At 44.2% G+C, this 22,454-nt stretch overlaps 1 protein-coding gene across 1 annotated transcript in view; it reads left to right on the top strand.

Annotated features, from left to right (window-relative positions):
• Window positions 1–20,343, top strand: part of LOC133348496 (bactericidal permeability-increasing protein-like) — a 42,586-nt gene extending 22,243 nt beyond the window's left edge. The window contains exons 7-16 of the mRNA XM_061561334.1: window positions 2,187–2,247; window positions 5,060–5,151; window positions 5,537–5,713; window positions 7,028–7,087; window positions 8,522–8,689; window positions 10,481–10,548; window positions 11,528–11,570; window positions 13,276–13,339; window positions 15,585–15,661; window positions 19,822–20,343. Coding sequence (XP_061417318.1) covers window positions 2,187–2,247; window positions 5,060–5,151; window positions 5,537–5,713; window positions 7,028–7,087; window positions 8,522–8,689; window positions 10,481–10,548; window positions 11,528–11,570; window positions 13,276–13,339; window positions 15,585–15,661; window positions 19,822–19,863 — 852 coding nt within the window. The 3' untranslated portion in view covers window positions 19,864–20,343. The remainder of the gene's footprint in view (window positions 1–2,186; window positions 2,248–5,059; window positions 5,152–5,536; window positions 5,714–7,027; window positions 7,088–8,521; window positions 8,690–10,480; window positions 10,549–11,527; window positions 11,571–13,275; window positions 13,340–15,584; window positions 15,662–19,821) is intronic.
• Window positions 20,344–22,454: the final 2,111 nt, after the last annotated feature.

The raw sequence follows: 22,454 nt of genomic DNA, 5'->3' as shown, positions 1-22,454 counted from the left end.
GACATCTCCACCTCACTGCAACCTGTCATTCTCATCCTCTCATCGATGATGCTACAACTTCAGTTTAGACACGTGGCGTAGCGACGTGTACCTTCAGTTGGCTTCTTGATCCAATTCTCAACACGATACGTGTCAAAAGGTTGCACCTTATTGACTACCGATTGTACCTTGAACTTGGGGTGCATGCGTGTCAGAATGGTGTGCATCGGCTCCCATTACATGAAAATTACATCGCTCATGGTGCACTTCATGTTACCATGGTGATGCTTATCATAGGTCCTCTTTATATACCACCGCTTCTGTTCTATACGTTGATGTGCAACTGCTTGAAGTTCAGCTGGTGGTTGCCAAGGCCCGACGTCATCCATGTCTGCACAATGATAACTCCATCTTCAAAACGAGCTGTGTAACCATGGCCGAGTTGGAAGGGGCTCTCCCTTGTCGTTCTGTTGACAGCACAATTTAGATTGCATTCAATGATCTTCATATTGTCATCCCATCATGATCATCTTCCCTCCGGCTCAGGGTCACGATGAGAGGCGCCATCCATTCTATTAATATGCTCAATTTGTCCATTGTGTTGTGGGTTCTAGATTTGAAGTTTTAGTGACTGCAAGGATCCATACTCTTTGGTTTTTTCGGTAAAGTCACGTAGATTAAAAAAATAAACAAATAAATTAAATCACGACGTTTCGGAGGCAACACAAGCGTGTGTCTTCAGGTGGAACCGTCACAACAAAATGACTGTATCAAGTGAAGAGAGCTCTAAGAGACACAACCTTATATACTGGTTAAGGGGAGGAGCCAGGATGGGCCGTGGGGGGGGGTATAAGCTGGTGAGGTGACGACCTGTGCTGCAGCTGCGGCTACGCCTGGAGCTTGGTGATGTAGATGGCGGAAGTAGATAAGTAAGCGAGGATTAAGCCGCCTTTTGTTATGCTCGCCGGTGGGTTATATTCCAAAGCAGGCAAGCAGTGTGTGAAAAGCTAAAAAAAACTACTATGGCTGTACAATTATAAGGCAGCTAGAGTTTGGCTTGGTTAATGACATCTTTCCAATGATTGCTTAATTTAAAACCATCCTCTCGGTTGAAGTTGTGTCTATGTTTGTATATCTGGATGGCTTCATGGACAAATCTTTGGTAGTACCCGGGAGGTTTGCAGAGTACTTTGGTATCGGAGAAAACAATATCATGAGAACCCGCTGTGTTGAAACAATGATCAGCCACGGCCGAATAATTCGTTCTGCCGTGTTTCAAATCTGATTTGTGCTCGCGAATTCGTTCAGAAATGTCGTTTCGTCTCCCCGATATAGCAGTCACCACAGGTACAACTCAATTTGTAAACACCGGGGTACTGTAAGTCAGGAATGACATCCTTTACGGATGGGATCAGATCACGGATTTTGTGTACTGTATTGAAACGGACCTGGATATTGTGTTTGTTTAGAATTTTGGAAATATGTTTGGTAACGCCTACTATGTATGGCAACGTGATGATTTTGATCAGAGTTTCAGGTGGTTGTTTCTGCATGGTGGGAGAAACAGCTTGGCGGATAATACGGTCAGAGTATCCGTTCATCTTGAGGGCCAGATGTAAATGTTTTAATTCACTGGCCAGGTGGTGTTGGTCTGAGATGCAATGAGCCCTATGGTATAGTGTTTTGATGAGGGAATTATTTTGAGCTGGGTGGTGGTGGGAATCAGGCTTCAAGTAGGAATCTGTGTGGGTGGCCTTCCTGTAAACAGAATGTCCCAAAGAGCCATCAGGCCTCCTCTCAAACAGAACATCCAAGAATGGTAGCTTGCCATCTTTCTCCACTTCCATGTATGAATACAGAATGTTATCCCACCGTTGCCACCAGATGTGGAAGAGTGCAGCACACATAAGTAGAGTTGCTTCAAGGTCAGCTTTATTCACACTCACTTTGGATTGTGTAAGATTTTCGATCTCTCATGTGACACCATTGTCTTTTGTCTATGTATTTGCTTCATTGTATATTTAATTTGACTTATTTTTCTTTTGTAATTTTGGTAACCCAGATCGCCCTTGCAAATGAGACTATGCTTGTCTCTTGAGTTCTCACCTGGTTAAACAAATGAAACTTGAAGTTACACAAAACATTAAACAGACAACTGTTTTGTTATCGCTTTATTAATTTGGTTGTTGTTTAATTATATATTTCAGATATGCCAAACAGTACTTGATGGCATCAGTAACCTGGAACGTAATCTTCAGGAGATCTCAAGTGAGAGGACCCCACTTCACCAGATCCCACCTTGCATGAGCTCGTCCACTTGTAAAATGGGCTCAGTCTACATTTACAAACGAGATTACAGTTGCATGAAATATATTTTTTCACGAGTGGCACAAAAGTGGGGAAGGCACTTTAACAACACTTTGCAGACAGTGGCGCAAAAGCAAGTCGATGAAATAATAGAGCACAGCCGGAATGTGGCTCACAGTGGCATGGTTACTATGGGCTGCACGTGGACTAATGGAGCCTATTACACGTATATACACGTGTAGCTCTACTTACAACTGCCGCCACTACGCTAAAGAGTGCTCACACGCAGAAAAAAAACAGCTGTACACGCGAAAATGTACACGTGTTTTTTTTGTTTTAAATACTCTTTTGACTTACAGTGATAACGCTTGTGCCTTTAGGACTGATTTCTGATTCTTTGTTCTCCCCCTGTTCTACATTACGCTCCTCTGGATTCTCCAATTGTCTTCCATAGCTCAAGGAAACATACAATGTAACTCGTATTTGTCAAACATTTACACGATTTGGATCACACACAGTCGCAACACAGCGACTTAACAAAATATTTCCCGACTGCAAAAACTTGGCAGGACTCAGGGAGGCTTTCCCGGGTAAATTAGCTTAAATAAATATTTTATTAGAGTGTTTGTGGTCGGCCGACCTGAAAGTGAAACTTTAAGAGGATTATTCTCTCCAGCTTTTACGTTTTGATTATCACAACAATGTATGTTTTTTAAGTATGTATGGTAAAAGAAAGTATGATATTGTTCTGCTTGCTCACCCAGAGTGCCTCACTGAGTGTCAAGACAATTGTTCAGGAGCATCCTGCCAAGTTTTCCCAGTCGGGGGCAATATTACTGCTGTGTGCTATTCTAATCGAGTAATTAGCGAATACGTTTTCAGCATTAAGATATTTGGCTAATACCAGTTACATTGTAATGGTTTTCTTGGCCTATAGAAGAAACCAAATAAGCCGGAGAAAATCCATGCAGAACAAGTGGAGAACAGACTCCACACAGAAAGATACCCTCGTCAGGATTTAAACACACACCATTCTTGTTGTCACCTGACATACAGTGCGGGAAAAAAGTATTTGATCCCCTGCTGATTTTGTTCGTTTGCCCACTGACAAAGAAATGATCAGTCTATAATTTTAATTGTAGGTTTATTTGAACAGTGAGAGACAGAATAACAACAAAATCCAGAAAAACGCATGTCAAAAATGTTATAAATTGATTTGCATTTTAATGAGGGAAATAAGTATTTGACCCCTCTGCAAAACATGACTTAGCACTTGGTGGCAAAACCCTTATTGGCAATCACAGAGGTCAGACGTTTCTTGTAGTTAGCCAACAGGTTTGCACACATCTCAGGAGGGATTTTGTCCCACTCCTCTTTGCAGATCTTCTCCAAGTAATTAAGGTTTCGAGGCTGACGTTTGACAACTCGAACCTTCAGCTCCCTCCACAGATTTTCTATGGGATTAAGGTCTGGAGACTGACTAGGCCACTCCAGGACCTTAATGTGCTTCTTCTTGAGCCACTCCTTTGTTGCCTTGGCCATGTGTTTTGGGTCATTGTCATGCTGGAATACCCATCCACGACCCATTTTCAATGCCCTGGTTGAGAGAAGGAGATTCTCACCCAAGATTTGACGGCACATGGCCCCTTCCATCGTCCCTTTGATGCGGTGAAGTTGTCCTGTCCCCTTAGCAGAAAAACACCCCCAAAGCATAATGTTTCCACCTCCATGTTTGACGGTAAGGATGGTGTTCTTGGGGTCATAGGCAGCATTCCTCCTCCTCCAAACACGGCGAGTTGAGTTGATGCCAAAGAGCTCCATTTTGGTCTCATCTGACCACAACACTTTCACCCAGTTGTCCTCTGAATCATTCAGATGTTCATTGGCAAACTTCAGACGGGCATGTATATGTGCTTTCTTGAGCAGGGGAACCTCGCGGGCACTGCAGGATTTCAGTCCTTCACGGCGTAGTGTGTTACCAACTGTTTTCTTGGTGACTATGGTCCCAGCTGCCTTGAGATCATTGACAAGATCCTCCCGTGTAGTTCTGGGCTGATTCCTCACCGTCCTCATGATCATTGCAACTCCACGAGGTGAGATCTTGAATGGAGCCCCAGGACGAGGGAGATTTGACAGTTCTTTTGCGTTTCTTCCATTTGCGAATAATCGCACCAACTGTTGTCACCTTCTCACCAAGCTGCTTGGCGATGGTCTTGTAGCCCATTCCAACTTTGTGTAGGTCTACAATCTTGTCCCTGACATCCTTGGAGAGCTCTTTGGTCTTGGCCATAGTGGAGAGTTTGGAATCTGATTGATTTATTCTGTGAACATGTGCCTTTTATACAGGTAACAAGCTGAGATTAGGAGCACACTCTTTAAGAGTGTGCTCCTAATCTCAGCTCTTTAAGAGTGTGCTCCTAATCTCAGCTCGTTACCTGTATAAAAGACACCTGGGAGCCAGAAAGCTTTCTGATTGAGAGGGGGTCAAATACTTATTTCCCTCATTAAAATGCAAATCAATTTATAACATTTTTGACATGCGTTTTTCTGGATGTTTTTGTTGTTATTCTGTCTGTTACTGTTCAAATAAACCTACCATTACAATTATAGACTGATAATTTCTTTGTCAGTGGGAAAACGTACAAAATCAGCAGGGGATCAAATACTTTTTTCCCTCACTGTATATGAATGTAGAGCTGTGCATGTTCCTCGTGTGCGTGCATTGTATGTTTCGCGAGTTCTGATCCTTCCGCTGTGTTTGCTGGTGTCGCAGTGACGTCGAAGGTGGACGAGTTCACAGAGGTGGACTACACCCTCGTGAGCCCCCCCGACATCACGGCAATCACCATCGACATGAACTGCAAGGTTACTCCATTCTCTTGCTGATATTCTCCACGATTGCACTCGTGATTATTTTGTGGTAATCGCTGCCAGGTTTGCACTCCACGTCGGGAAGCACCTCACGGAATTAGGGTCCTGGGTTCAATCCCCGACTCTGGTGCCTTTCTGTGTGTAGTTTGTTGGTTCTCCCCCTGTTCACACACACACTGTAACTGATATTGGCCAATGATCCAAAACCTGAAAAATCACCTGAAAATTACCCAATTTTCAGGTGATATCACCCACTGCTCTGAAAACATGGCACGACCCTCGAGAAAAACGTATTTACACTTAGTGAGGGTTTCATGGTTAAACAAGCGTAGTCATAACAATGATAATCAAAGCCATTGTGTTTTCTCGTTTCCCACAGGGAGAGTTCTACAGCCTGGCACACAGAGCGGAGTTCCCAAAGCCACCGCCCCCTATGGACCTCGGGGCCTCAGCAGACCGCATGCTGTACTTTGGCCTATCTCAATACCTGTTCAACAGTGCCGGCTTCGCGTACCACACCTCTGATGCCCTCAAATGCGTCGTCAATGATCAGATGGTGAGGAAATCCATATGTGGATGAAATGACTGCTTCCTTCTTTCTATACCTCTCCCTCCACATACAGAAAAAAAAAACTTTTTGTATGCATAATATTGGCCACGCAGCCTTCTGGGAGTAAAATTTTGTAAGCAGCATTGGAACGTAATCTATCTATATATAAAAGGGAAATTTGTGATTGTGTGTCTGTTCAAAATGTTTAGCATTCTTCCCGACATGCAACAAACTTGAAATTTGCCATGTGGGTACTTTCCAGACTGTACACCATGCAAAAATTATAAAAATAGACTTTTATATTTTTGGGGGGGGGGGGCGCAATAATGCATATTTTTTGCACGTCAAGTGAACTGTGACGTCACATCTGTCATGTCGCCCGCGCATGTGCAGTGCTTGGCGCGTTGCGCTACGAACCCGGCGACCCGAGTTCGATTCCCGCTCACGGCCACCACCGGTGTACGATTATTTCAGCCGGTCCTGGGCCTCCCCTAGGTCGGCTCAGCCTCGTGGCGATATAAAAAAAGCACATTTGTCGTAATCATCATTTATTTTCCCACGATTCGCAACCCCAGTCAGAAAGTCTTGCGGAGTGCGTCAAAAACCAGTTCTCATGATGTCGAAGCAGTCGGAAGACGAATGTTCAATGAGCAGCTGAACACGAAGCTTCACAGTATGTTGCCGTATAGCAGCACCCAGCCTGATGAATATTGGCTCCGTATTCCAAAGGCAGATTTCACTCGTGCGGTGGACTTAGTCGGATTTTAGACTGTTTTATGAGGACCCATGTGTTATGCTGCCACTGATATACTGCCAGTTTCGTCTATTGGTTGAATACAAGCAAACTCTGGACCGGTTTCAATATTCAGTATTTCATCAGCAGAGTCACACTTGCTTGAACCAATGCTGGTGAACTGCCAGCCGTTAATAGGCAAGGACCCTGTCCTTTAGTTAAGGGTCATAGTAAGGACGTGTGGCCGATGGGATGTGTAAAATATATTTTTTAAATGTTGTGTGGAGAGACAGATATGTGAAGGAGGCGAATTGTCTTCTCGTTTATTTTGTTACATTTTAAAGTTTGCTTCTGATTTATAAATTTAAAACTACATTTTTTAGAACTGCTTTTTGTGTCTAGTTTGTTGTCACACATCCGATTAGCACGGGCTGGCTACGCACGGCGGTGCAAAATAAGTTCAACACACATTTACAGAACTTGAAGTTCACTCCAAGTAATGGCATCAGCTGCTCACCTTATGGTAGAGATGTTGCCCATAAAGTGCATGCTGTGACGCTGCATGGACACGTGTGTTTCTGTTGTAGCTGCCGAAAGATGCTCCTCTCCACCTGAACATCTCCAGCCTGGCTATACTGATGCCCAAGGTATGATTCCATTCCTTACGCCTGTCCTGGTGGGATGTTTTTGGCATATATCTTTGTCTATTTACATACGAGTGCAAATTTCCATTTTCACATTCCTTTAAATTAACCATATCGTGCAGATTCCCTGCAGACACGCGACTTAACAACTTTCCATGAGAATCAACATTGTCGACAGAGCCATAGACAGTGCCTCGCACGATTGCTTACGATGCGTGACAAAGGTGTGTTTATTACTCGGGCTGATGATTACAGCTGGGACAGTCGGCCGATTTAAATCGAATAGACTCGACTCGTAATAAACTGCTCGATGACTTGGGACCGGCTGCCTGCCGAAGGCGGACCCCCCCCTCCCCCCACGTGACCCACGCCCGGCAGGACGTGGCCAGTGAAGCCCGAGACTTCAGCGAACACTGCCCATCACCTTCCCCGGAGTTGAGACTTTTTTGTCAATTAATTTAATGGATTGTGATAACTCGACGAATCGGACCAATGATTGGCAATCGATTACCTAAATAATCGGATAGCAGCCCAGCTCTGCTGATAATTATGCAATGTAATATATGTAGAGTCTGTTCTCCTCTAACGCGGTAGTTGTGTTCCTGAAGAACACCACGTTACTGAAAGAACGCGTTGTAATAAATCATATATAACACAGGGTAACGCACAGTCCGCAATAACACGTCAGTTACGTATATGCAGGCTGAGCAAAGACTGAGGCATGTGGGTAGCATCTAGAAGCTTCCAACAGCATTCCACCTTGTGTGATGCTACACCGAGGTAGCCACACAACAGCTTATTCCTGTTTAACACGTAGGAGGCTTTCACGACCAATATCATCCATAAGAGTTTTTTTTGGGTTAGATCGCGTAAATATATAAATGTGTCTTTAAAACCCTCCACCACCCGACACAGCCAACTAGTCAGGGTTGTCACGTAAATAGAACGTGGCCAATTCGTCACAAGTACAGCACACCGGTGTGTTGGAGAGCCAAGCCACAACATTTACAATCTGAGTACGACGTTTCGCCAGTAATTACAACTAGCTTCATCAGGCGACAGCCATATCTGTGGAGAAGTCTAACTCTTCCGTTCCTTATTCCTACTCGCGCGACGTAGTGATATTCACTCAATCGTGTTATATCCAATTTGCGTCATGAAAGCACGCGTTATTGGAGAACAGACTGTACATGTATTATTATAACTATGCTTATTTACCCAGTCTCACGAGGTCTTGTGACTCTCTCTCCAAGGAAGGGCTTGCCAAGTGTCTGCTGTCGGTGACGATAATTGCTACGTAAATTCCCAGCTGAGTAATGTTCCAAATAACTTTTTGAAAATTTGTAGCATGAGATGTACGTAGATAAGGGCTCTAATTATCAAGGGAAGAGAAGCTATACCGTGCTGTATTGGTGTAACGTGACGTTGTGTTTCTAGTTACGGAAGATGTTTCCCGATCTCCCCGTGGAGCTGTTGATTGCATCCCGCGAGCCCCCGTCTCTCTTGATGACTGCGGGGAACCTCTCCCTGTGCGTCGACGCAGCGGTGGACGTTGTGGCCGTGTGGCCCAACAGCTCACAGGCATTCCTCTTCTCCCTCGACGTGGTAAGCATTGGGAACTGTCGCCGAGATTATTTCGTTTTCAAACAGTTGCTGAGCACAAGCCCAACAGCTCAAAAACGTCAAATGGCCAGAAAGCAACATAACTGTTGAATTTAGACTTAAAACGTTCGTGACTGCAGGAATAAATGTTGCTTTTATTATTTTAAATGTATTCTTTTTGTTTGTATTTTTTTTTTATCTACGTGACTTTACCGAAATAACAAAGAATATAACTCTTGAAGTAATGAATACAATAGGAGTCAATGCGTTTTTTATGAATTGAGAGTTTGAATATAAGAGTTTGAGAAATTAGATTACGGGAATGGAATTCCAATGTGGATTGGTGCGAGCGAAGCGGAAAGATAAGTGTTGTGATCTGCAGTGTGGCGAATGGGTGAGTGCATGAAAGGGTGAGTGTGTGCGTGAGTGGTGAGACGGTGAATGACTGCCCTAGGAGCTCACGATCACAATTCACTATTTCATCTCATCAACAAAATTATTTGAAGCACCACACCTTTTAATGCATTTCAGGGAAAGAGTGGTGATCTGATCTCCAACCCCAGGAACATGTCTGCAGGTTTTATGAGCATTTCTCTGATGGCTTAGGGAAGGGAAACCCCTACAGTACAGATTGAGTAAGGATTGAGTAAGGATTGCTTGACTTTGCTGGGGCTGCTGTAGCTCAAATATTGGAGTAAATATCCGGCCCTGCAAGGAGTTGGCTAATGTGTCATCTGTTGAGGAAGTAAGAAGAGCAGAAAAAGTGCCAGGTGGAAATTACCTCCCAAGCGAATTATTGAGGGTGTAAATTTTGTGTAAGCTCCCCGAGGTGGCATCATTACATTCCCCTGGGATACAGGACAGCTTCAACAGGAATGGAAGGATCGGAATTATACTCTGGTGGCCCCCCTCTTTAGTAATGAGGATCATACAGATTGCAACAACTACAGGGGCATCTCCCTTGCCAGGCACACTGAGGAGAGGCTTGCGGAGTATAAATTTGGTTTAAGGTCAGGGTGGTCCTGCACGGATGCCATATTATCTGTCTGTCTGCTACAGCACAGGTGTAGGGAATTCCAACAGGACCTACATCTCTGCTTTATTGACCTGGTCAAGTCCCTGACTCTCTGCTCGCAATCATTAAGAACCTAAGGACTTTCGTGATGGTGGGCAGGCCCGGGTAAAGCTACGTTGCCAGGAGTCGGATTCATTCCCAGTTCACCTTGGAGTGTGACAGAGATGTCGTCTGGCACCAACACTATTTAACATAATCTTTGACCACATAGTTCGAGAAGCTTTCCATGGCTGTACCAGAGAAACTTCCATTTGGTACGCTACTGGGCAGTTGGAGGCAATTTCCCTCCAACAACAACAGAGGGCACAGGTGGTGCATCTGCCAGTTATCTCAGTAAGTCAACCCATGGCACCTGGGTCTGTCCCGTGACTTCTTGTCAACGAGCTTTCGACACTTCAAGTGGCTTCGGATTGCACCTGGCCTGGCACAAACGCCAAGGTGATGTCATCGCCACTTAGTGGCAAATGGCGGCTGTTGCTGTGTTGTTGTGACCTCCAGTAGACAAAACAGCTAATATGATAGTAGAACTGTCAAAGTGTGAGGTGACTGACCGCGAGTGACTGGAGTGAATAAGTGAGTGTTGGATCATCAATCATCCCTGGCTGCTTTACTCTGAATCCCTGGGTGCATGCCCCTCCCCATCCCCTGTGATACGCGTGGTGCTCGCTTGCCGCCACTCTCTGTGTGGGTCATGTACATGGGTTGCCATGTTCTTGCAGAATGTTTCTCTTACCACCAAACTCACAATCGATGCTGACAAGCTACATGGCATCCTTGAGCTGGACAGGTAAATTGCAAGAACTGTATTGCGACACCATTGTCACACAAAACACACGTTGATGCACATCTAACCTTTGAAATGTATTATTGTACATGTGTTAATGAAAGCTCAGGATCTAAAATAATCCCAAATTTAGTTTAACATGTAAGCTTTCACGACCAATAATATCCGTAACAAAGGCTTTTTTGGGTTAGATCACGTAAATATAAATCGCCTGATGAAGCTGTTTGTAATCACCAGCGAAACGTCGTACTCAAATTGTAAATGTTGTGGACTTACTCTCCAGCGCACCAGTGTGCTGAACAAGTAACTAATTGGAACGTTTTGTTAACGTGACAAACCTAACTAATTGACTGTGTCAGGTGGTGGCGAGTTTAACGACACATTCAAATTTACGCAATCTCACCCAAAAAACCTCGATTATGAATCCCAAGGTTGCGTACCCTTTTTGCCAACATAATATTAAATTCACATCCACAATGAGCAGCACATGGGCGACAGGATAATTGTGTCCCCACACGATAAAACCTCATAATCATGACAGAAAAATAGTTTGGGCTAGAAAACCATTCGTTTAAAACAACACAGAGCAACGTGTCAACAGCGCTCAGCCTATGAGCTTTACTCAAGAGCCATCGGCAGGTCCAGGGCCACGATGCATTTCTACAAAACCCGCTGAAGTTTGTTTTTGTCGGTGTAATAACCAAAACATGCGTGCTGTCTACTTCAGTGGACGGAAAAGATCATGTGACGTCATTCACAAGAGTTAGGCCATTGTGTGTCCATATCACGGTCTAATTTTCCCAAATTTGAATTATCCTGCTCAGCACCATAATTACAATGACAAAAATGTGTATATTATTTATATATTCACGAACATATAGAGAATTTTTATATAAATGCTTACAATGCAGTACTGCATTCCAGACATTTGGAAAAGTGATATTTCTGTACTTTTAACTTGTATATGATTATGTGTACACAGCATTAAAATCAGTGAACTCAAGTCTGCAGTGGGTTCTGTACCGGTAAGTGTGTTTTTTATTGTATCTTGGAAATTGTGCGACCAAATTCCTGACACAGCAACATTCAAATGTTAGAGATGTAAATGAGCCCATCTCGGTGAAAATAAGAATCCTAACCGGGAGGCCATTATGGGAATTTAAATTATGCTCATCGCAGGATTTCAACTCAAAGCACTAGATTATTGGCCCAGTGACAAACAAGTGATTAAGGACGTTACATTTCAGGGAAGATTTAACAACACAGAGAGGCGTAGTCATCATGCCGTGCATGCATGCCATCTGACTACCACGCTGCATGTACAATGTTCTCAGGCTCAGTTCAGTTGCTCGATGGCACTGTCTTGCTTCCAAAGACTCATTAGTGGCTCAGCCATGGATTGCCTCAGACTCAGCTCATGGAAAAACCTGAAAATGGCTGGGACCGTGCTCAGAGTCGGCTCAAGTTGAGCACAGCTTCGAGCTGGCTGATCACTTGAGCCAGAGTCAAGCCTGAGCCGATCCGCGACTAAGAATATGGGCCTCAAAGTGTTCACGCATTCAGCTTTGTCGAGCTAGTGGCTTAACAAGACTGAGCGCATTGTACTTCCAACATTATGGTCATGTGACATGTATGCAAGACGCGATGGGAGTCATTCCTTCCTGCTGTTTGTGAGCACACCTTTGTGTTGTTATATTTACTTGTTTATATCCTGCACACATTCTCCGGTTGTGAAAGCTGGCAGGTTAGGAAGTTGTAGACAAAGTGGACACGTGAAACGAATGAAAACCAGTAGGGTGCCGAAAAATGTGAGTGCCATTGAAATACAGGGAAAGAGACCGAGGGGCCATCTAGGAACATGATGGAGTGAGACGATACGGATGTGGAGATGGATGTGAGGATTTGAGAGTGGTGGAGGAATACGAGAGAGATTGGAGGATGGGTGAAGGTGGAGGGACTGTCTGTAACCTCGGTAAAGATAAATCATATCTATCCTAGTGATTTTCTGAAATTGAATACATGATATAACGAAGTACAGTGATACCTCGGTTCACGAACTTAATTCGTGAACTGACTCTGGTCGTGAACCGAATTGGTCGTGAACCGAGGCACATTTTCCCATAGGGTTCAATGTAAATCCGGTTAATCCGTTCTGACCTTTTTTTTTGGTTTTTGAAGCACAAAAATATGAAACAAATGACAATACACATTACTGTAGTACAGTACAGTATAGTAATGTATAAAGAGAGAACACTAACCTTGCTTGAGATGACTTCTGGCATGGAGGAAGGCAGGTGGGAGGCGGGTGGGAGGCGGTTATTGTTTGGGAGTCCAGTACAGTAAGCAATCAAACGGGTGAACTGTACAATACAGTAAGTACAGTATTGTACAGTACAGTAGTACAGTACTGTATGTGCTAAAAAGCACACCAAAAAGCAAAAAGTCACTGAAAGTGTCTTCACAGTACTCACAGTACTTCTTTCTGTGTCTCTTCTTCTCTCCACGATCTTCCTACAGGAAGTCACGACCATGTGACAGCCTGGAAATAGCATTAAAATGGCCGCGGCTCCAGTTCGTGAACCGAAGCATATTTTTATGAACTTTTTTGTTCGTGAACCGAGTTGTTCGTGAACCGAAGCGTTCGTGAACCGAGGTATCACTGGTATTCATCATCTTGTTTATCCAAGTACGCTGCTAAACATGGACCTCTTTGTGTGTTTTTCACTGCAGGTGATGGCATTTCAGTTGGGCATAAAGTTCATTACTGAAAAGATCGTCCTACCAAAAGTGAACGGTAATTCATAAATTGTAAAGTTAATCATTGTCCAACTGCACTTTGTGTCTGCACATTTGTGAAAGCGAGGGAAGCATTCCCAAAGATAAGTTAATGTACTTATTCATCGATGTGGCAACACCGTTACTCAAGCAACATCTACACCTTTATGATGAACACGACTTTACGACCAGAACTTAACGGCAAATCTACACTGTCTGGGCCCAAGAGAATAGAGGGTATGAACTTCTTTCACATCTTATGTTATAATCGGAGGTGCGGATAAAGGACAACAAACTAAACAACACAAGTAGTGATAAAGAAATTCGTTTTCAATTTGGATGTAAAAGAGCATAGCACCAGTGGCTCCCTAAATATCGAAAAGAATACCATTCAGGACAGCCGTAAAGTGCATCTGAATGTGCACGATGCAGTGACCGTCTTTGTTCAATGGTTAGCCAAAAGTCGCTTCGAGGATGGCCGGAGTTTGCGTTATGGTCACCTTCTTCTTTGATATCGCCTTTGTAGAGCAACCATGAGATATTAAATTGTAAGTGATGTAGCCGTTCACTTTATTTATCTGAGAGTTGATTAAGTGCATGTACACCCACCCTCCACCTTCACATTTACTTATGTATGGGGCAGTGCAAATTTCTGTGGTCTATGGTGTTGGCATTCATAGCCACACAGGAGTCTCTGATTTTCCACTTGTGCATTCGGTGTCCAGTGCATATTCCATGGTTTGTGCCGATCTGGTTAAGTGCTGCCTATTATTCCTGTAGAAGATGGAAGCCGGGAAGGTTATTTAGAAGCAATAATTATTTTAAAATGTACGTCTCAATAATAATCACTGGACAGCCTACATTACGAGTGATGCGAGCTCCAGTGCAACATGGAAAGATTGACTCAACACGTTAATTTATGGCCATTAGGATTTAGACTTAAGCGGACCGCATGTGCACCAATGTAGACCTCCGGAGCTGTTAACTCTAAGCAACTGGCATGTGGATTGGCAGGAATTAAGCGTCTCGGGATTGGCTATCGAAACGTCTGGAGATAAAACTACCGTGGCCATAGAAGTGTATTCTCGGTGAAATCTTTCCTGACCAAAATGTGTTAACGATATTAAGGGGTTACAACTACATGTAATTACAGCCACAACACCGTATCCATACAAGGCTTACATTGATGATGAGGGATATAGGTGAGGTTCAAAACTGTGTTATGGGCACGCAGTCCAGACCTTCCCAAAAACCCTGGCTGTTGAAGCAGATATTTCAGCCTGCTGAGGAAAACATTGCAGCCATTTCCCTGCATATAATGCCTGACACCCGAGAATGAGGAGGCTTACCAGTCTTCACCTTGAGCTGCAAACATAGTCAGTGCTGCAAAGGTTGCACTATGATCATGCGTTTCTGAGAAAATGGAAACTGCCTTATCAGCCACAATCACAAATCACTATTTCATACCATTTAAAAAATAACTTGCAGCACCAACCTGCAGGTTTGCTGTGTATTCTGATATCTTGGGGAGGGTGGAACCACTCAGCTCAAACGAATGTCATGACCCTGCTAGGGCCATGGAACCTCAAAAGATAGGCACCACTTGTGAATAGCTCGCTGATGTGCCATCTGCTGAGTGTGAAAGATGAGCGATCCAGAATCAGACACGGGTAAAGCGGCATGCAGGGTTTTACATCCTAAGTGAACCGCTTAAGGAGGGTGACATGACATTATTACAGCTGCTTGGACCACATGATGGGTTCCCTAGGAATGGAAATATGCCCTAGTTGACCATGTTGATTGCCTCTTTTTTTAATCATGTGGACCGCACTTCTTAGAACCAGGTGGTTATGATGGGCGGTCATCTGGCAGAAGGATGCATTGGTCAGATCGACAAAATTAGAACCACGTTGTGGGGAAGTCATTGGTTTTTATAGTACGGATAGACGTAGCCCAGCAATATGAATGTGGAATTTCCACCTCTGGCTCAGGGATGTAGACAGGATGAGCACCAATTCGCCACTACTAATTTGAACAGGAATCACGTGACGTTTATTTATCTTATTTAATACTTGAGGTCCATATGATTGAAATAATTGTGCAACGTTGGTCCGAGCGTTTCTCATTCGTTGCTAACAAAAGTTTAGTGGTACCTCTAACTGGCAGTGCCGCACTACCCAGCTACCTCTGCGTTTACTGCGTTGCTCCAGCCGGCTTTACCAGTGCTGACCACAGCGGTGTGATCCCCTTTGTGGACCTCGCAGGGAGACTTCAGAAGGGCATCCCTCTGCCCATGATGAAGAATGTGAGGCTCGTGAATGCGCAGCTGCTCAACAAGGAGGTAAGGTCAGATTTCCCGGGAGAATTTGGAAATAATGATAGATTATTCGTTGGGATCGAGCAATTCCTACTCTGAACAGCGATGGTAGGAGCTGCCACGGTGTAATGGTTGCCATGCTGGACTTGCAATGCAGAAGTCGCCAGTTGATCCCATCTCCCATGCCGCAGCAGTTGAAACTATGACACAATTAATAACATTCACGAATATAATCATCATTAGTAACGTAAACATACGTTTGCCAGTATTAATATGGTAATAATACAGGAAGTGTTAAGATGTTCAAAGACCGTATAGAAACACCTATTACAAGGTATCAAATCAGCATTAACCACACAGACTCGTGGTAAAACATGCAAACAAATATGCTTCGATAATATATGCATTGTCCTTGAAACTGATTGGACTACAATCAGTTAAAACTGACAAAAATGGTCCCGTAGGTCAAACTGCTCAACCCCAGCTAATAATGCGTTGGCGTTTCCATCGCCAGTTGGCGTTCATTGCTCTATCGCACCGGTGAGACAAAGTCATCAAGGAGGTTGTCTCTGGTGTAGGACAATGCATACATCATCAAAGCATGTTTGTTTGCATGCTTTGCCACATGTGTGTGGTTAATGCAGACTTGATGCCTTGTAATATGTGTGTCGGTGAGCAAGAGGGCTGTGATTGAGTGGAGTGATTATTTCAAATACTGTACTGTATGTAGCTGTCAGGAGGTGATATCATAGGCTATATGGGGGCTTTTGCACTGTGGTTCTTCATGTGTGGTGTTACATTTGACGTTTTATTACTGTATTTTAAAATTATGCAGTCATTTGTATTTCTTATGTTTAAAAATGTTGTTCAAAGTTGAGTGCAAAACTTGGGCGGTGAAACATTTCTTAAGCAATTTAACGCGGGAGTCATTTAACGAGTGTTCACTTACCAAGCCATTTTCGTGGAACGTGTCTTGCTCGTTAAGCGAGACACGCCTGTATTAGTATTCGACATCTTAATACAGTACCTGTACTTGCGAAAGCTGTCCCATAGGTAAATATATCTTCGTCTAGACACAGACCGGCTGAAGTGAACGCAGTGAAGATGCCACGGTGACCACGTTGCTTGAGTGACGTCGTGGCGGCCATGATGCATGGGGGTTGTCTTCCTGGCAGCTGATTGGCTGTTGCAATGGGGGCGTTTACGCTTATGTGACGGAACGTTGCGTTCTTGCGAGAATTATTTTACTGGTAGGAACCACCTGGTTCCACCAGCCCACAGGGGATTATTGTGTCCGTCCGTCCGTCGTGCATCCAAAAATGGGAGGGGTGGGGCTGGGTGGAGAGGGGAGGGTGGGGAGGGGCTGGGTGGGGAGGGTGGGGCTGGGTGGGGGTGGGAGGGGTGGGGATGGGTGGGGAGGGGCTGGTCACCCCGTGGTGCCCTTATAAAACTCAACGTTTAACCTACTCACGCCGGCTTGTGCCCGCCCTCACAGTCGGCCATATTTGCGGAATACACCACGCCACCGTTGACCCTGGCCATTGACCGAGCAACCCAACGTTCCTACCAACTCCCTCCGCAGGAATGTGTTATTTTGTCTAAAGTCACGTCGGATCTGACTGCAATCGCAGCCTTAGGGACTTATGCTAAAGTTTTCGACTATTTTGGGCACTGGGATACTAGGATTACTGCCGGTTTCTCCAAAGGGAAACGTTTCCTTGTCACTCGCTGTGGCCTCCAAGAAAAACTCTTCTTCCTGAGGGGCTGAGCTCTGTGTACAGAAGAGGCCCTGTACCGTGCATGGATTGAATAGCTCGATGTGAAACAAGCACAACGCGACAACAATGATACCCACAGCTGCCACACTTCTGTAAGACAATAAAAAGTTGGGAAACATCATGCAAATAAACCAGACCACACAGGTTGAGAAGACCTCAACTCGAACCCATTCACAGTACACATCCAGGCACCGCCGAGTCTGTGGTGACAGACACCTCTTCCGAAGCTGCTCTGTTGTCCAAATCAGTTTTCTCGCTGGGCTTTTAAGGAGCTTCACGCAACAATCACTTTTGTTGAACGACCTTGTTTCCAGCCACAGTCGGCCGCAACTATTTGGTATTTGTACACTTGGTGTCTGCGGAATTTTATAGCGCAAGGCAATGGTCGTGAAGGAAAAGTTGTGTTTGATAGACAAGTCTGCAGTATGTTTACACGAGGGTGGGATGTGGCAATGTGTAATCCCAATTGAGTAATCGGCAGTGAAATATTACGAATTTGGCAAATTTGGACCGTGATGCCAATTCACACAATGGCCTACTCATTTTGAAAGACGTCACGATATCTTATAGTCTACTATGGGTGAAGCTGACGGCACAGAGTATTTTATGGTGAATGTACACCGCGCTAATAACCTGGACAGCCAGTGTGATTCGAACTGCTAAATTCTGCGACATGCGCTCAATCCACTGCAACTGCATCAACTGAGTTAGGCGTTGCGCGAGGTGCGCCCAAAGTACAACCACATTCAGAAGCCCAAAGCTCGGTGGGTGGTGTGTGAAGTACTATTACTGGTAGGAACGAAGTGAACCAGCCTACAATAGATTATATCGTCCGTCCGTCCGTCCGTGTAGCAACATCGCCCCCTACTGCAAAACTTGGCAGGACCCTACAAAAACCTTTAGACTCAGTGACGCTTTCCTGGCTAAACAAGTGTAACATTCCCTTATAATTCCCTGAGATAGCTTTTAATTAAAACATTTAAATTAAAAATTAACTCACAGCGGCCTAAAGCCTACAGCTAGGCCTAAAGCCTAGAACTAGGCCTCAAAATCTCCCTTCGTATCGTACCCCCGCGTGTGTGAAAGGGAGTTAATGTTTAACAATGTTACATTCCCTGATGGTTTTTTTTATAGAAACATTTACATTTAAACCTTTTACATTAATAATTAAAACATTTTAATTAAAAATTAACTCACAGCGGCCTAAAGCCTACAGCTAGGCCTAAAGCCTAGAACTAGGCCTCAAACTCTCCCTTTGTATCGTCCAATTAGGTGTAGCAACATCGCCCCCTACTGCAAACACTTGGCAGGACCCTACAAAAACCTTTACACTCAGTGAGGCTTTCCTGGCTAAACAAGTGTAATAATACATTATGTTTATATTCTTTGGGTATTCGTTCCTACCAGCCCACCCCACAGGGACCTGTTTATGTGCATATCCTATTAGTGGATTATTTGCAGTGAAACTTGGCATGCCTAACAGCCTCGCTGTTAAAATGCAAAGCGTTTAAGGAGGTTGGCCGTTCAGACACGTCGCTCCACCGGCGTTAGCCTGCACACACTGATTGACTGGCCACGGAGCAGTGTGAGGATTGAAAGGGTATGAGCCGTCAAATTCCAAGTGAAAGGGGTGGTCAGTTGGATCGGTAAGTTACATTAGCTCGGTTGAGTATGGTCGAGAAGGCCACGCAAAAAATAAAAAGCCTGGTTAACTGTCCCTTGAGGCGCCTTCCAGACACCCGTTATGAATGCATGTTCTGTCTTACTGACTGAATAAAGATAGCCCTTCTTGAAGCAAAGCTTGTGCTCGACTCCTTTACATCTGTAACGTAACGACTTCCGAGACACTGTCTGTAGAGGGCTTCTTTATTATTTTTCGTCGGCATACAGCTACGACTTAAGGACACAGTCACAGGTTATTTAGCGCTGACTGACTATATACCTGGCTGACTATACAGCGACAACAGCGATGCCTAACTATATAGCTGATTGACTATATAGCGACGACGGCGACGGAGAGACGACAGTGATGACGATGACAGCGGCGACCACCAGAACCCCGAACCCCTCGGTGCCCAGAACCCCATTCCTCTCTGCCTTTTATCCTCCCAGCATGGCCATGCCCCGCCCCTGGCCACGCCCCTCTTCTCGCACTCTCCCGCGGGTTCTGGGAGCTTCCGGATAAATCCTCTCTTTGACCCTTGGCCTAGTTTTCCCCCCTTGTGGTTGCTCACGTGCATACTCTCTTCTGTAGTTTGTGTGCAATTCTCCCACCCGTAATTAGTCCTTTTGACCACCAGTCGGCGCACTGTCTCTACACATGTGTGAAGATAAATATTCACCACCATTAATAAGCTTTGCATTGGGATTTGTTCCACTCTGATAATGACTATCTTCTTTTGACAGAAATTTGTTGTCGTGGGCATGGACCTGAAGTACGAACCATAGGTGGGAGGTCCGGGGGCCACCAGAGCTGCCCACATCGCCTTGGATGGGATCGGCCACCGTGGTGTCACCGATGCTTCATGGCCTCACATGGCAGCGTGTGGGGTCATTCTGCTTGGGAACGTTTTATTTGGTAATCCTGAGGGGGACTATCATTCATTGATTACCAGAATATAACAATAATTAATAAATGATGTTAGGGTTCGGCCAGGTATTGAACCCTCCACTACCCGACGTAATTATGAATCGTAATATTGATTGTGGAAATATAACTACTGTATGCTAATTAACTCTCTTTAAATGAATTATTCTATGTGATTACAAAATACAATAATCATAACTTGGTTCATGATTGTTTTGCTACTTTCCATTCATTGTCTAGTATATTGGTTCAGCATATGTAAGCATGTTGTGACCGATGCTGTCTGTTTGGAAATATGGGTGTGGTGTGTTGCTTTTGCAAAATAAACCGTGATGATGAAATGTGGAGTGTGCTATGGTTAATTCATCTCGCAATATTAACCAGGGGCCCCGGCTCATGCGATGACCACAGTGTGTGACAGGATGCTCACTCACGTGGCCTATAATCCAGCACTGCTGTAGTGGCATTGAGGGCTGGTGGATTGCACATACGTTGTGACGCTGCATTCCCATTGACGTCGATGAGCTGCGATACCCTGGTTCGCCAGAAGATGGCGGTACAGGAAGTGTGGACTAATCTGTTGCCATCTGTACGGGGATGGAGCATTGCCTCCTCACATGCGTGGGTCTTCTCCGGGTGTTCCGGTTTCCTCCCACTTGTGTAATAAACACTCATCATGAATTGGCTGAAAACATCTTAAAATAAATACCCAAAAAAGAGTCCAGTGACTCAGTGTGGTTGTCCTGGATATACAAGTAAAAAAACTTTCCTGCTCGTTACGTGCCAGTGTAATATCCATATAAGACCGTGTCTATGCATATAAAAGGATTGAGGTCTTGTATGGAGAGTCGCTCAACACTCTTCGGGTGAACCGAGGGGATGAAGTCCCGGCATGGGCAGCGAAGACGGGCGGAGGGGACTCGGCCCCTGCGGCACGACGGTGCGAGGGGTGGGGGGGGAACACGCGTGGCGGGTGAGGATCTGGACAAAACCGTGTATTTGAGAGGTCCCTGAATTCAGCTAACGAAAGATACAAGTTGAGTCTTGACTTAAAGCTTTCGTGACTGCAGGAATTCATACTCTTTGGGTCTTTCGGTAAAGTCACGTAGATAGAAAAATAATTGTAAAAATCACGACGTTTCAATCGCAAAACAAGCAATCGTCTTCAGGTGAAATAAGTTATGTTAAAAACTTTTTTTTTAAACACGCTTTAATGAATTGTATCGTGCGAGTAATGGAAGAACTCCACGACTCCAGGAAGTGGTCCCGAAGCTTGCCATAACGTAAGGGACCGTGGTCAGTTACAGCCAACGTCAGTTGACGGTGGATAATTAGACCCAAGCCGAAACATAACATGTCAAAAATATTGTTTACAATTTTTTATTATTATTATTATTATAGAATATAGTATTGTCATCAGCATGACATAAGTATACCAAGTTTGCAGTCGATACCACATTGGGAAGTGGGTTAAAATTGAGTTACAAGATTTGAGGATACAACAACATTTTTCGATTTAAAGCTTTCGTGACTGCAGGGATTCATCTTCTTGGTTCTTTCGGTAAAGTCACGTAGAAGGGAAGTAATAAAATAATAAAAATAAAACATAATAAAATAACAACAACAACAACAGAGTTAAATAAAAGCGTGTAAATAAAATACAGCAGGCGAACTGCTGAAGGCAGGATCTCAGCAGTTCGCCTGCTGTATTTTTTCACCTGAAGATGATTGCTTGTGTTGAGAACGAAACGTGATTTTTTTATTTTTCTATCTACGTGACTTTACCGAAAGACCCAAAGAGTATACAAGTTCAGGTTGAATATTTTTTTTTACATTTAAAATTCTTGTGTTATTGATCACGTTATTGTATCGTTTTTACGTATTTACTTGTATTGCCTATCTGGGCTTCATTTGAAATGTGTCTTAAGCGAGACCAACATCTTCAGTTTAAGCGAGACCAACATCACACCACCACGATTAGTCCGAGCCCTGCTCGGCTGCCAGAGATCCAGATATATATTCTTGGTTGTTTCGGTAAGGTCAAGTAGAAGGGAAATAATAAATAATAAAAATAAACAATACAATTCTCACGACGTTTCGATTGCAACACAATCAATCATCATCAGGTGATGCAATCGAAACGTTGTGAGAATTGTATTGTTTTATTTTTATTATTTTATTATTTCCCTTCTACGAGACTTTACCGAAAGAACCAAGAATATGAATCCCTGCAGTCACGAAAGCTTTAAATCGAAAAAGATCCAGATATCTTCTTGTGAGGCCAGCATCATATCACGGTTTAGAGAAAAAAATGACAAGTTTTATTTTACCAGGTAAGGCCCACTGAACCATATAGCTCCTGTTCAGAAGCGAGCTGGCCACAAATACTAGCTCATAGAAGAGGAGGAGGAAGAGGATGAGGAGGATGAGGAGGGGGATGAGGAGGATGAGG

This window comes from Lethenteron reissneri, chromosome 27, assembly GCF_015708825.2.
Source record: "Lethenteron reissneri isolate LAM-NWPU_2019-01 chromosome 27, ASM1570882v1, whole genome shotgun sequence".
Taxonomy (NCBI): Eukaryota; Metazoa; Chordata; class Hyperoartia; order Petromyzontiformes; family Petromyzontidae; genus Lethenteron; species Lethenteron reissneri.
The sequence above is the reverse complement of the archived record's forward strand: the minus strand, read 5'-3'. Positions and strand labels throughout refer to the sequence as shown.